Source organism: Pelodiscus sinensis, chromosome 1 (genome assembly GCF_052426305.1).
Source record: "Pelodiscus sinensis isolate ZL-2025 chromosome 1, ASM5242630v1, whole genome shotgun sequence".
Classification (NCBI taxonomy): domain Eukaryota; kingdom Metazoa; phylum Chordata; order Testudines; family Trionychidae; genus Pelodiscus; species Pelodiscus sinensis.
This window is the reverse complement of record NC_143052.1, coordinates 317,338,838-317,354,124: the sequence shown is the minus strand read 5'-3', so window position 1 is coordinate 317,354,124 and position 15,287 is coordinate 317,338,838. Positions and strand designations below refer to the sequence as shown.

The window sequence follows — 15,287 nt, the reverse complement described above, 5'->3', positions numbered from 1 at the left end:
CACCTCCCTCTACCAATCAGGAAGGGTTTTTCCCCTGTAGGACCGCCCCGCGAACCGCTTCGACCAATCGGGGGGGCAGTTCTGGGATCCGATGACTCGCCGAGCAGTGGGTCGTGTGACCCCTCTAAGAACTTGCCCCGCCGCCCTCTACCAATCAGGAGGGGGTTTTTCCCTGTAGGACCGCCCTGCGAACTCCTTTGACCAATTGGGGGGCAGTTTTGGGACCGGATGACCCGCCCAGCAGTGGGTTGTGTGACCCCTCTAAGAACTCGCCCCGCCTCCCTCTACCAATCAGGAGGGTTTTTTCCCTGTAGGACCGCCCCACGAATTGCTTTGACCAATCCGGAGAGTGCAGTTCCGGGACCCGTTGACCAGACCGGAGGCGGGTCGTGTGACCCCTCTAAGAGCTTCCCGTGACACCCTTTGCCAATCAGAGCATAGAACTTCCCCGTAAGTTCTAGCACCACACAAAAGAGGCCCTCTTGTTCCAAGAGCGCGTGTTTCAGAGAGCGTGCAAACGCTGAGCGGAAACATGGCTTCTTTCACCAACTTTGTTTTGGTGCCGAGAAGAAAGCGCTACATCAGCGACAGTTCCGAGGAGGAAGGAGAAGTTGAAGGGAGCCCTTTGGCCCAGCCGCTGATGGATACACCAATATCTGACGCCGAAACCCAACCGCTCACGATGCAGCCAGACAAGCTAGATGGCCTGGAGGAAGAAGGTGCCCATGGCTCCCAGGAGTCGGACAAGACACATGGAAAAGAAGCCAAATAGGTAAATGAAAGATCGAAGTTGGGGCATCATGGAGTTAGGAAACCGGGATTTTGAAAACTTTAAAAAAAAAATGACCAGAGCGTCTTACATTATTTCTTTCTGGCAATCTTTTGACAGCTTGATGATGCCTTTCTAGCTGACCGTCAGACCCGGGACAGCATTGCATCGGACGAGGAAGACGAACCGGGCCCACCTTGTTTTTGCTCAATACTGATACAAAGCATTGAAGAGAACGCCAAGGATGATACTGGTGTATCCAATAGCAGAGGGGGCAAAGGGCCCCTTTTCGCCTCTCCCTTGTCCTCGGAACTGTTGCTGATGTGGCGCTTTCTTCTCATGTGGTGGAAGGCCCTCGTCACCAAAACAAACTCCAAACTTCTGGTGGGGGTGGTGAAGGAGTCCATGTTTCCGCTCAGCGTTTGCACGCTCTCTGAAACACGCGCTCTTGGAACAAGATGGCCTCTTTTGTGTGGCGCTAGAACTTATGGGGAAGTGCTATGCTCTGATTGACAGAGGGTGTCACGGGAAGCTCTTAGAGGGGTCACACGACCAGCTTCCGGTCTGGTCAACGGGTCCCAGAACTGCACCCCCCGAATGGTGAAAGCGATTTGTGGGGCGGTCCTACAGGGAAAAAAACCTTCCTGATTGGTAGAGGGAGGGAGGGTGAGTTCTTAGAGGGGTCACACAACCCACTGCTGGGCGGGTCATCCGGTCCCGGAACTGCCCCCCGATTGGTCAAAGCAGTTCACGAGGCGGTCCTACAGGGAAAAAAACCCTCCTGATTGGTGGAGGGAGGTGGAGTGAGTTCTTAGAGGGGTCACATGACCCACTTCTGGGCGGGTCATCCGGTCCCGGAATTGCCCCCCCATTGGTCAAAGCGGTTCGCGGGGCGGTCCTACGGGGAAAGCCCTTCCTGATTGGTAGAGGGAGGTGGGGCAAGTCCTTAGAGGGGTCACATGACACCCCTTACTTCCGGTCACCTGCCCCTCTTGACCCCGGATGTATTACCCCCAAGGGCGGGACTTCTGGTGACAGGGGACGGGCCTAACGGGGGTCACATGACATCCTTTTTACTTCCGGTCACCTGTCCCTCTCGACCCGGATGTACTACCCTCCAGGGGCGGGACTGCCGGTGACAAGGGAGAAGGGACTTCCGGGGAGTCGGGGGGGGGGGGGACTTCCGGATTCAGGGGGCAGAGCTAATGTTTGATTGATGGTAGGGCCCTTATACTACTCCCTTACCCCATAGAGAGCTAGCAGATATATCGTTCAGTCACTGTAGCTGGCCGCATACCACCAAGCTGAAACAGAAGCTGGCACAGACAGAGCACATTGTTCTCCAGAAATCCCCACTGAAGCAATGGATGTGACAAGGTAGCAGGAGCTCTTCGTTCTATTTGTCTGTGCTTCATTCCCCGAGCACTCATCCAGGTCAGATGTCTCTTAGGACCTGAGTTGCCACCAGCTGGACAATGGGACTTGGGTCATTCTGTAGGACCTGGAGAGCTGGAATTACAGAGAATATGACTCACTTTTCATATAGTCACCTATGCCTGCAGTAGCTGGAGATTTAGTACCAGTGAGTACCAAGCTACAGCAGCTCTCTGTACAAACAAAGATTTAGGTTCCTCCATTGGGATCCTTCCAAGCTCCAAACTGAGATGGAGGAGGGGGGAGAGGGGAGACCCTGACCCTACCAGAAACTCATCCAATTGGAAGGTGCTCCATTGACTCAATAGCTTCTGCTTTTAAGTTATTTTACATCTCCTGACAGAAATAAATCTGATGGTGTGGAGTTTGGGGTAGCAAAAAGTGGCTCCCAGGGAGCCGATGGAGCCCAAAGAGTGGATCACACAGGTTGGGAAGAGGCATTGCCAGGATAGCCAGGAGATGCACTGACTTATATCACACTGGCTGCAGTTTCCTCCAGGTACGTCTACACCACAAAGTTAATTCAAAATAACAGCTGTTATTTTGAATTAACTTTAATAGCATCTATACATGCAAACCGCTATTTCGAAATTAATTCGAAATAGCAGAGCGCTTCATTCAAATTTGGTAAACCTCATTCTACGAGGAGTAACACCAAATTTGAAATAGCTATTTCAAATTAAGTGCTGTGTAGACAATTAATTCAAAATAGGGGGCCTCCAGCCCTTCCCAGGGAGCCCTGGTGGCCACTCTGGGCACAACCAGGAAAACTTCCTCTCCTCTCCCCCTGGCCCCAGAGCCATTAAAGGAATAGACCCTGGCCCGTGCCAGATCCAAGCCTACCAGCCAAGAGCCAGCAGTGGCCACCGGGGCCCCTGAGCCAGTAGCCACAAAACGTGAGCCAGCAAGGCACTGGCAGCCAACCCTCCACTGCTCCTCAGGAGCAGTCTGCCAGCACCCAGGAGCCTGACAGGGGCTGGAGAAGGCGGGTGCCTTCCTGGTCCAGGGTGGAGATCATGGACCTTATTCAGGTTTGGGAGGGATGCCCCAGCATCCATGATCTCCGCACTAGACAGAGGAACACGGCCGTCAATGGCAGGATAGCTGCCAGCCTGGCCACCAAAGGCCACATGCGAACCCAGGAGCAGGTTTGCATGACAATCAAGTTGGTGCGGTGAGACCCCCAACCTTGGGCCCTGATCTTCCCTTCTCCTTTCTTCCCTTTGCTTCTCCCTTCCAACTTCCTCCTCCCAGGTTTCACCCTCCCCTCTCCCACCCACTCTATTCCTCTCTCCCACCTCCTTTTCCCAGTCTCCCCAGAGGTTCACCCTGTTGTTCAATAAACCCAGTTTCTATTTTTGAACATACATGTCTTTTATTTGACATCAGGAAGGGAGGCTAGGGAGGAGTAAGTAGATGGACGTGAGGGAGGAATGGGGCACGAGCCCATGGTGGGGAGGACCGGGGTGGCTCTGAGGGCTCCTCGGGGTGGACACTCTCCTGCAGGGCCTCCTGGATCCTGACAGCCCCCCGATGGACTCCCCGGACGGTAGCCTGCAGCAAGTGCAGCTGGGCTGATGGCAACAACACTACGAGACGCACCGGTGTGCCCAGGGGCAGCTCTGGCTCCATGTGGCCGAGCGCTGTGGTGTCCCGAGTGCAGGCACTCAGGGCACTCCAAGACAGGACTGCTTTGCTGTCCCTCATCGGGGTAGACAAGCGAGCAGGGAACCCAAGAACTGTCTGTTCGGGGTGGGGGTAGGGTCCCGTGAAGCACGGAGCTCAGTTAGCCTGAGGCAGCAGCCCCACACACTATGTCCTAACCTGATGCCCTGCCAGCACTGGTTCCGGCCAGCCTGAACTTCGGTTCAGGGTCCACTCAGTGTGGACGCGCTATTTCAAAATAACAAAATGCTATTTTGAAATAGGTTTTGTGTATAGATGCATAATTCGAATTAGCTTATTTCAAATTAACTATTTCGAATTAAGTTAACTTGAATTAACGCTGTAGTGTAGACGTACCTCTTTCAGAGCAGACTAAAGCTGAATCTGTCCTTTGATGTGTGGCTGATGCACTTCACACCTGTGGTATCAGTTACTGCTTGCTTGTCAGCTAAATTTCTTTATAACTCACTAATGAATAGGATTTCACCTGTATTTGTTACTTACAGGTCAACAGATGTTCCATGTCCAGCCATTTCATATTCTTGGTGTCCGTATGTTCCAGGATGATGCCTAAATAAGCAGTGTAAAATAAACATCAATAAAAAACCTTCTCTTGTTAAGTGCAAGGTGATAACATTGGCCCTTTGGCTTCTATTGTGAGTCTAAGGTGAGCTGTAGGCAAGACAATACTAGAAAAGTTTAGCGTCCACACTGAAGAGAATAAGAGAAAAAAATTAAGAATGTTTACATAAAACCTCATTTGCTTTAAACAATCTATGTTCCTCTTGCCACTGCTGTCAGTTATTGGAGATATACTAGGATAGTGTATTAATCTAGTGGTGTGAACAAAGGGGCTGGGGCCAGGAATAAGTGCGTACTAAGCAAGGATCTCACCTGGATAAATTAATTAGGCCACAATGCTTGCCTGGCTTGCATGGGTGTGCTAAGGAAAGGATGGCACAGGGCCAAAGGGGAGGAATCTAGTGCTTCCTGGGCAAGGCAATCAGGAACCTGCAACAGCAGGCACTGTGTGGCGGTGGGCTGCCTACCTCCCAGTGATGAAGCACCAGTAAGGAACAGTGAACAACACTGAGCTTAGGTCTATAGTTTGAGTCCACACTAACTCTGACTACTAAAAATAGAGTGCAGGTAAGATGACAGAAGCAGTCGGAGGAGCTAGCCACCTTGAGAACAGACTTTTGGGTTTGGATGGGCTCATCCTTGGAATAGTTAACCCCTCCTGCTACTCCTGCCACAGCTACTCTATTTTTAGCACACTAGTTTGATCGGAGAATAAACATACCCTACGTGACAGTGTGCCAGCCTCTGCTACTAAATGACTGCGCCATCTCAAAGCATTCAATTGCAAATTACAAATTCCTCCTAACACCACACTGAAGAAGTAGGAGAACATTAACATCTCCATTTATGCATGAGAAGTCACAGCACGGAGAGATTAATAGTAGCTCAGTGCTGCACACAGGGACTTTTTCTGTCTACCTCAAAGGGAATACCAAAAGGGACACGGCACACTTTCTCTCACCAGCTAACTTGGCTGCAGCTGCCCGGATCTCTTCCCAGCTGCTGCGGAAGTATCTGATGGTGCTTTTGTAAAAGTTCTCCAGTAGCTCAGCCTTCTCTTTGGCCTAGAGAAAATCAGGGACACATGAGCTCTCTCTGGCTAGAAATGCCCTTTGACTGCCAACACATGCCTTTACAAACCACAAGTAAACAGTCTGTGTTCCTCTTGCCACTGCTGTCAGTTATTGGATTCACTCAGACTTTTTTTTTAATTTAAACAAGTAAATAGAAGAAAGGACAGGAGGCTGTGTAGAAGTGGGGAAAGTGGGAATCTATGGCAGATTTACATTCCTCTCACCCTCAGTCCTGTATCCCACTCTAATAGGGTACGTCTACACTACAACGTTAATTCGAACTAACTTAGTTCGAATTACTTAATTCGAACTAAGCTAATTCAAACTAACGGATCTAGACTAAAAAACTAGTTCGAATTAGCATTTTACTAATTCGAACTAGCATGTCCACATTAAGTGGACCCTGAACCGGGCTTAAGGATGGCCGGAAGCAGTGCCGGCAGGGCATCAGAGGAGGACTTAGAGCGTGGCGATGCTCTCTCAGGCTAGCCGAGGGCTGTGTTTAAAGGGTCCCAACCCCCACCCCGGACAGACAGTTCTCAGGGGTGCCCCGCTTGCAAAGCAGTCTTGGCTTGGAGTGCCCGGAGTACCCACACTGGGCACATCACAGCACTTGGCCATCAGACCGGCTGCACTTGCCGCAGCCTGCCATCTGGGGAGATGGGGCAATTGGGGGGCTGCAGGAGAGCTTCCACCCCAAAAGCCCGCAGAGCCAGCCCAGTCCTCCCCATCAGGGGCGCGTACCCCATTCCTCCCTCAACTCCTTCCCCTTACCCTTCCCTAGCCCCTCTTCTTGATGTACAAAATAAAGGACAATTGTGTTCAAAAATGGAATCTGTCTTTATTGAACAAAACTGGGGGAGACTGGGAAAAGCGGGTGGGAGAGGGGAAGAGAGAGGGTGGCAGAGGGGAGGGCAACTAAAATGATCAGGGGTTGGGAACAGGTCTCATATGAAGAGAGGCTAAAGAGACTGGGACTGTTCAGCTTAGAAAAGAGGAGACGGAGGGGGGACAGGATAGAGGTCTCTAAAACCAGGAGTTGGGTGGAGAGGGTGCATACAGAAAAGTTCTTCATTAGTTCCCATAAAGAAGGACTAGAGGACACCAAAGGAAAGGAATGGGTAACAGGCTTCAAACTAGTAACAGAAAGTTGTTCTTCACAAAGCAAAGAGTCAACCTGTGGAACTCCTTGCTGCAGGAGGCTGTGAAGGCTAGAACTAGAACAGAGTTTAAAGAGAAGTGAGATAAGTGTCTTTCTGCCTGTTCTCCAAGGCTACAAGTGAGCTCTTGTTTGTATGGATGGATGTTTTTAAGTCAGATGTTTATAACTCAGGGATTGCCTGAACACAGCCTGGTGACATCAGGTAACAGTCTGTCATGGATTACATCCATACACACAGTGATGAAAAATATATTCATTACAAATGTAAAGGAAAATTAATGTATAGGAAAACTTGAGTATTGAAATTTCTCTGGTATTTTGCCATTCATTGATCTTTCTAGTCAAACAGGGCTTGTTCCCTAATAGTTATGGAAGAATGCAAATAATGAAGTCACAGGGAAACAAAATGGGCCATGTTGCAAAGGCTGGGGAAAAGCTGGGGATGATCGGCGAAAGGAAAGGAATGGGTAACAGGCTTCAAACTAGTAACAGAAAGTTGTTCTTCACAAAGCACAGAGTCAACCTGTGGAACTCCTTGCTGCAGGAGGCTGTGAAGGCTACAACTAGAACAGAGTTTAAAGGGAAGTGAGATCAAGCCATGGAGGTTGGGTCCATGGAGTGGTATTAGCCAGGGGGTAGGAGAGGTGTCCCTGCCCAAAGTTTGTGGAAGGCTGGAGAGGGATGGCACGAGACAAATGGCTTGGTCACTGTCTTCGGTCCATCCCCTCCAGGGTCCCTAGGGTTGGCCGCTGTCGGCAGACAGGCTACGGGATAGATGAACCTTTGGTCTGACCCAGGATGGCCATTGTATGCTCAGGGCTCAGGGTCGTGGGGTCTCAGTGGACCACCTTGATTTTCATGCACTCCTGCTCCTGGGTGGCCAGGCTGGCAGCTCTCCTGCCCTAGCCGGCCACCTTCCTGTGCCTAGTGCGGAGATCGTGGACGAGGTCCACGATGTCCGCACTAGCCCAGGAGGGAGCCCGCCTTTTGCGGTCCCGGGCAAGCTCCCAGGACCCGCCAGCCTGGTCCCGGGAAGAGGGGGAGGGCTGGGGGGCATCGGGTGGGTGGCTCGATCCGCACCAGGTGCAGGGTCTGCTGGCTGGGTGCTGGCAGGCTTGCACCTGGCACGGGCACCGTAGCCATCCCGTGCCCCTTTAAAGGGTCCGGGGCCGGGAGGGGGGCATAGAGTTTCCCTGGTGTTGGCCGGAGTGGCCACCAGGGAAACCTGGGGAGGGCTAGCCTCCCACTAGTTCGCATTAAGGGGCTACACAGCCCTTAATTCGAACTAGTAAGTTTGAACTAGGCTTAATCCTCGTGGAATGAGGATTACCTAGTTCGAACTAAGCGCTCCGCTAGTTCGAATTAAATTCAAACTAACGGAGCGCTAGTGTAGCGCCTATGAAAGTTAGTTCGAACTAACGTCCGTTAGTTCAAACTAACTTTGTAGCGTAGACATACCCATAGATACTTACATTGCCCATCACACATTCCCCCTGCTTCTATATCACAAGCCTATGCTGTCAATAATCTCATATAATTCTATAGGTCACTCACAAGGTGTCTGCAGATATCCATCTGGAGCTCCTCAGGGTTCAGCTCGGTTCTCCAACTAAGATGCTCATTAAGTATAGTTTGGAGCCTCTTCAGTCCCAAAAATGGGGCACAGAGATGAAATGTAGCTCTGCACTCCTGAAAAAGAGGGTTGCACCAGTGAATTGTTCCATAACACGTATTGTGCTCATTCAAATGGAACTCATGTCCTTGACTGCTCATCTACCCCAAGAATAAAAGGGATTCCCCTGAAGTAATAGACAGAAAATATGCCAGCATGACTTTAATAGGGGGAAAGGGATTCTACTTCTGGAGTATTGCATCCAATTCTGGGCACCCCATTACTTAAAAAATGTTGATACATTGGAGAAAGTCCAACGGAGGGCAACAAAAATGATTAGGAGGCTGGAACACATGATTTACAAGGAGAGGCTGAGGGATTTGGGATTATTTAGTCTTCAGAAGAGAAGAGTGAGGGGAGCTTTGATAGAAGGCTTTAACTACCTGAAGGGGGATTTCAAAGAGGATGGAGAGAGGCTGTTCTCAGTGGTACTAGATGACTGAATGAGGAGCAATGGTCTCAAGTTACAGTGGGGGAGGTCTAGGTTGGATAGTCGGAAAAACTATTTTACTAGGAAGGTGGTGAAGCACTGGAATGGGTTACCTAGGGAGGCAACGGAACCTCTAAATCTAGAGTTTTCAAGTCCTAGCTTGACAAAGCCCTGGCTGGGATTGTTTAGTTGTGGCTGGTCCTGTTTTGGGCAGGAGGTTGGACTCAGTGACCTCCTGAGGTCTCCTCCAAACCTATGGTTCTATGATTTTATAATACTGAAAACTGGAGATAGCAGCAATGTTTTTTCAGAACAGATGTAGCTATGAAAGCTGCTTCACTAGGCATAGCTGTGATCTTTCCTCTGTTGTGGGGAGGCAGGAACGTGGGGTGCAGAGATAGGCAGGAATGAACTCTTGGGATCAGACCCATGACCTATCCTGAACTCCAGTGAGACAACCCTGGCTGCTAAGGACCAGCCTGTCTGGGATTGACTCAAAAGGAGGGCAATGAACTGAGGGAAGAATTTAGGTCTCCACTGCAGGAAGGAATAGCAGAGCTCCCCTGGCAACAGGAGGAAGATTCTTTTTGCTTAGTATTTAAGTCACTGTCATTCTTACCATTGAAACTTCAGGGCTTGGATCTTGCAGGTGCAGCAGAAGCGTGACCAAGCTCTGTCTAACCTGCTTGGCAAAATAGTCCTTCCATTTTCTCTTTGCAGAGCCGGCCAGGATACCAAACAGGACAAAGGCCAATGCACGAAGAGTGTTGTCCTTCTATAGCCAAGAAAGCCACACAGGTTGGTAACGAAGAGATAACCACATCATGTATCTAGCACAGCTGTCTCTTCTACATTAGAGTAGAGTGATTCCAACTACAGAAGTTTAGAAGAACTGGAATTAATCAAGTTTGGGCCAAATGTGTTGATTCTTCAAAATACTTTGAAGACAGTTCAATTTTGACAAAATTCTTCCAGAAGCCAAGTAGGGGTACTTGGTCAGCTTCTTGGTGACCCATCTAGCAGGCTAACTGAGATCTTGGGCTTCCTGGCCCTCACCTTCAGAACAGCCTGTTTGGCAGGCTGACAAGGAGCCAGGAAATGTGTACCCTGGCACCTCTAATTCCCAGTGCTTCCAGGTTCCCTGTCTCCAGCATAGTCTGCCAGTAGACTGCCCTCAGGCAAGGCTCCCAGTAGAGCTGGGTTGAGAATAGTATTACTGTTTCACAAAGAGATTTGAAATTTGGGCTGGGGGGTGTGTCCCCCAAATAGGAACAAAACCAAAATTTGAAATCTCAAACTTCTCTGCAAAATGGAATAATTTCAACCAGGTGACATAAAAATCGTATGGAGCAGGCCCAAAACAGTCCATTACACCCTGTATGCCCATTTTCCTTGTTATGCAGCTACCTAATCTAGTATTCATACTTCCTTTGCCATTCTCATTGGAAATAAAGATGAACAGAAGGGTGAGACTGAAGGAGCAGGGATGGCATCCTCATTTTCTTAATTCTCTGCTCCGCCATAAAACACATCTCTTCCCTAAGGCCTAAAATCACTTCATTCTGACATGAACAATGCCCAGTGAGGACACATCATGCATTGTAAATGGAGCCTCATCAATGTCAGCTGAACTGGGGTTGAAGGCTTCTGTTCACGTACATTATCGAAGTACTTCCGGATCTGTATGGTGAGGTCTCTGAAGGAAGAACCTATGTCCTTCCCTTTCAGCTCCTTCAGGACTTTGGCCAGTGCCTTCATGCATTCGATAATGATTTCAAAACTGAAAGTCTCTTCTAAAGTCCTGATCAGTGTCTCCAGAAGAAACTTCTTGTACTTTTTCACCTGTTCAGACATATGACATTAAAAAACACTTTCCACTAACCACATTTCTAATATGTTTTTTAGCAATTATGAAGCAGTGGGAATTTCATCTGCCCCCTAGTGACCTATAGCTATATTTTACATCAGGTACTAGCTACAATAAGCCAAACTCTGTGCCATATTACACCTATGTAATCCTATTAGATTTCTAATTACTTAGATTTGAAGGCCAAAAGGGACCATTGTGACCTCCTTCCCAACACAGAACCTCCCCAAAATAATGTCTGTTTGACTAGAGCACCTCTTTTAGAAAAACAGCCCATCTTGTTTTTAAAGTTGCTACTGATAGAGAACCCACCACAACCCTTGGTAAATGGTTCCAATGATTAAAATTACCATTAAAATGTATGCCTTACTATCAGTCTGAATTAGTTTAGCTTCATTCCTCCCCCCCTCCCCCCCATTGAATCTAAAGGCACATTTTCTAGCCCTTTGAAAATTCTTGTGACTCTTCTCCAATTTATCAGAATCCTTCTTGAATTGCAGGCATGATCCTGACATAGTATTCTAACAGTTCTCACACCAGTGCCATAAGCAGAGGTAAAATAACTTCTTTATTCTTATTCAGAATCCCTCTGTCTATGCCTCCGAGGATCACCTCAGCTCTTTTGGTCACAGCTTTGTACTGGGCGCTTACGTTCAGCTGATTATCTATCATGATTTGAGTTTTTTAGTGTCTCTGTTTCCTGGAATAGAATCTCTCATCTTGGAAGTATGGCCTACACTCTTCATTCCTAGGAGTATACATTTACATATGATCATATTAAGTACATATTGTTTCCTTATGCCCAGCTTACCAAGGGAACCAACCTGCTGTGTATTGACTGCAAAGAGGTTACAGGGGTATGAGAGAGCAGAAGTTGGCCTAGTGCATTGTGCATGGCCTCTGTAAATCCTGAGCAATTGTTTCCTTTAGTTTCTCTAGTTATGCTGCATTGTATTCAGTATTCTATCTTACCTTCTCAGGTGCCCCATAGACTACATTTCCCAGGCCTCTTACAGCCATTCGACGGACAATCCAGTAGTTGTCCTCTAACCTTTCTTCTAAGATGTGTAAGACACACTTAAGCAACTTCTTCTCCCTGAGTATGGGATCAGTCATTAGCTGAAATAAAATCAACATGTCCATTAGCTCTAATATGTTCATTAAGATAGCGAATATAATTTGAGGAGACACGTAATACACTGTAATTTATTATTCTATATGAATGAGTACTGTGTTAAAAACATGGATTTTTCCTTTTAGGCACTATAATGGGTGATTGCTCATCCCTTGAGAGCCTCTCAGTGACTGCATTTGATACCACAGTCCTTTTCTCGCCCAGGTGCATCCTGCCAGTCGATCTTAGTGAGTCTTCCATGGCTCAGCCCTCTGGCCAAGTCCCAAAGTCCAAACAAATGCCTTTTAGGTCCTGTTGCCCTCACTAGGGTCTTCAGCCCCAACTCTGGACCCTTTATATTCTGTTCTTTGTTCAACCTCTCCATAAGCCCTGTCCCCTTCATCGGGTTTATGCCACTGGGGAACCTGGGCCTGCCCACTACTCTTGGTTCCAACCTAGAAATAGCAGCGAGTCATTGCTTCATTTCAGTTCATTGCTACTTTTTCCTTGGGTTCTTCCTATGGGGCCACTTTCAGTTTCTCCCTCAAATTATATGTTTAAGGCTCGTAAGGACTCTCTCTCTGCAAATTCAGCTTCAGAAAATGCTGCCTGAAATAAACCCCTGTGAATTGGTTTGGCCAGAGAATAGCATCCTTTCTCGGCCCTCCACTTCCTGAAAGAAACTGACCTAATAAAGCCCTGTAGCTCCATATATCTGAGCCAGCTGGCAGCTTTCATGAGGCCTCTCTAGGCAGACCTTGAAAACCCACGTTTGTGACTCCTTTCCTAGGTGGGGTGTAGAAAGATTTTGGGGCACAAACAGATTCCTAGAACCACCAGATGAGCCTCTAAAATAGCGACTTAGCGTAAATGTGAAATATGACACAGACGTTATAGCAAGGCTGTGGAGAGGGAGGATGCTCCAGTAGTTAGCAGCCTAGGACTTAGGAGGTTCCAGTTCAATTTCCTGCACCCTCAAAGACTTCCTAGATGATGTTGGGCAAGTCACTTAGGCCTTCTGTGCATCAGTTTCCTCTTTGCAAAATGGGACTAATAGTGTTTCCCTGCCTCACAGGGGTATTGTAGGGATACATACTTTTAAAGAGTTTTGAGGCACTCAGATACTACATTATCGTTTTGAAGTACTCAGATAATACAAGTTTCTAAAAGGATGTTTTAAGGAAGATGGAGAAAAATTGTTCTCCTTGGCCTCTAAGGATAGGATAAGAAGCAATGAGCTTAAATTACATCAAGGGAGGTTTAGGTTGGACAGCAGGAAAAACGTCCTGCCTGTCAGGGTGGTTAAACCCTGCAATAAATTGCCTCAGGAGGTTGTGGAATCTGAATCACTAGAAATATTTAAGAGCAGGTTAGACAAACACCTGTCAGGGATGATCTAGACTGTGCTTGGTCCTGCCGTGATGGCTGGGGATTGGACTCGAAGACCTCTCAAGATCCCTTCCAGTTCGAATGTTCTATGAATCTATTATTCTACATTAATGAGAATCTAAGATAGATGTTAATGTATTTGTATGTTGCTTATTTTATAGTATTAGGACACTAGATTCATTTAGAAGATTTGCTGAGCTAGACCAAAATCAGGAGCTGTTGGTTAGTATTAGCCCTAGGAATTGTCAGAAAAGGTCTAGTAACTCAAATTCTATGGCTACATCTACATTGGCATGATTTTGCGCAAAAGCAGCTGCCTGTCTACACTGGCGGGGAGTTCTTGCGCAAGAACACTGACATTCTAATGTCTAAAATCAGTGCTTCTTGCGCAAAAACTATGATGCTCCCGCTCAGGAAAAAGCCCTCCTGTGCAACTGTTCTTGCGCAAGAGGCCAGTGTAGACAGGCCACATTAATTTCTTGTGCAAGAAAGCCCAATGGCTAAAATGGCCATCGGAGCTTTCTTGCGCAAGAGAGCGTCTACACTGGCACGGATGATTTTGCACAAAAGCGCCTCTTAGCGCAACAGCACATGCCAGTGTAGACGCTCTGTTGCGCAAATATTCTAACGCAAAAACTCTCACGTTAAAAGTATGGGTATGTCTACACTACAAAGTTAATTCGAACTAACAGCCGTTAGTTCGAATTAACTTTAATAGCGGCTATACATACAAACTGCTAGTTCGAATTTCAATCGAACTAGCGGAGCGCTTAATTCGAACTAGGTAAACCTCATTCTACGAGGAGTAACGCCTCGTTCGAATTAAGTAGTTCAAATTAAGGGCTGTGTAGCCACTTAATTCGAACTAGTTGGAGGCTAACCCTAATCAGGTTGCCCTGATGGCCACTCTGGGCCAAACCAGGGAAACTTTTCTGCCCCTCTCTCAGCCCCAGAGCCCTTAAAGGGGCACGGTTTGGCTACAGTGCCTGTGCCAGTTGCAAGCCTGCCAGCACCCAGCCAGCAGACCCTGCACCTGGCATGGCATGAGCCAGCCACCCGCTGCCACCCAGCCCTCCGCCTCTTCCCAGGACCAGGCTGGCGGCTCCTAGGAGCCTGCCCAGGGCCACGAGAGGCAGGCGCCCGCCTGGTCTAGTGCGGAGATCATGGACATTATCGAGGTTTGGGGGGGAGGCCTCCAGCGTCCACGACCTCCACACTAGGCACAGGAATGCAGCCGTCTAGGGCAGGATAGCTGCCAGCCTGGCCACCAAAGGCCACATCCAAACCCAGGAGCAGGTTTGCATGAAAATCAAGTTGTTCCAGTGAGACCCCCCGACCCTGAGCCCTGCGCTTAGAACATAAGAACATAAGAATGGCCGTACTGGGTCAGACCAAAGGTCCATCTAGTCCAGTAGCCTGTCTGCCGACAGCGGCCAACACCAGGTACCCCAGAGGGGATGGACCGAAGACAATGACCAAGCCATTTGTCTCGTGCCATCCATCTTCAGCCTTCCACAAACAGAGGCCAGGGACACCATTCCTACCCCCTGGCTAATAGCACTCCACGGACCCAACCTCCATGAATTTATCTAACTTCTCTTTAAACTCTGTTATAGTTCTAGGCTTCACAGCCTCCTGTGGCAAGGAGTTCCACAGGTTGACTATAAGAAGAACTTTGTGTGAAGAAGAACTTTCTTTTATTAGTTTTAAACCTGATGTCCATTCATTTCATTTGGTGTCCTCTAGTCCTTATATTATGGGAACTAATGAAGAACTTTTCTTTATGCACCCTCTCCACACCACTCATGATTTTATAGACCTCTATCATATCCCCCCTCAGTCTCCTCTTTTCTAAGCTGAAAAGTCCCAGTCTCTTTAGCCTCTCTTCATATGGGACCTGTTCCAAACCCCTAATCATTGTACTTGCCCTTTTCTGAACCCTTTCCAAGGCCATATCTTTTTTGAGGTGAGAAGACCACATCTGTACACAGTTCTGAAGATATGGCGTACCATAGGTTTATACTTCCCCTCCTCCTTCTTCCCCTGGCTTCCCCCTTGCAGCTCCCTCCTCCCAGGTTTCCACCTCCCCTCTCCCACCCTCTTTCTTCCCCTCTCCCACCTTCTTTTCCC

The 15,287-nt window shown here is 48.3% G+C and overlaps 1 protein-coding gene and 1 long non-coding RNA gene across 2 annotated transcripts; both read right to left on the bottom strand.

The window, feature by feature from the left end:
• Nucleotides 1-1,931: 1,931 nt before the first annotated feature.
• LOC149525895 (uncharacterized) lies at nt 1,932-5,721 on the bottom strand. Its single transcript, XR_016348902.1, has 3 exons — nt 5,412-5,721; nt 4,373-4,438; nt 1,932-2,278 (listed from the first exon to the last, which is right to left on the bottom strand). It is a non-coding gene; the product is annotated as an uncharacterized LOC149525895 (long non-coding RNA).
• Nucleotides 5,722-8,779: 3,058 nt separating this feature from the next.
• Nucleotides 8,780-11,969, bottom strand: LOC149525894 (protein maestro-like). Its single transcript, XM_089776479.1, has 3 exons — nt 11,627-11,969; nt 10,447-10,629; nt 8,780-9,562 (listed from the first exon to the last, which is right to left on the bottom strand). Exons 1-3 carry the CDS (start codon nt 11,813-11,815, stop codon nt 9,386-9,388), a joined length of 549 nt encoding a protein of 182 aa, XP_089632605.1. The 5' UTR covers nt 11,816-11,969; the 3' UTR covers nt 8,780-9,385.
• Between the last annotated feature and the right edge of the window lie 3,318 nt (nt 11,970-15,287).

Coding starts and splice junctions, on each gene's coding strand:
- LOC149525894 (XM_089776479.1), bottom strand. CDS start 11,815: ATGAACATATTAGAGCTAATGGACATGTTGATTTTATTTCAGCTAATG. Junction 10,630..11,626: donor TCTATGGGGCACCTGAGAAG/GTAAGATAGAAT, acceptor ATGTCTGAACAG/GTGAAAAAGTACAAGAAGTT. Junction 9,563..10,446: donor TCCGGAAGTACTTCGATAAT/GTACGTGAACAG, acceptor TCTTGGCTATAG/AAGGACAACACTCTTCGTGC.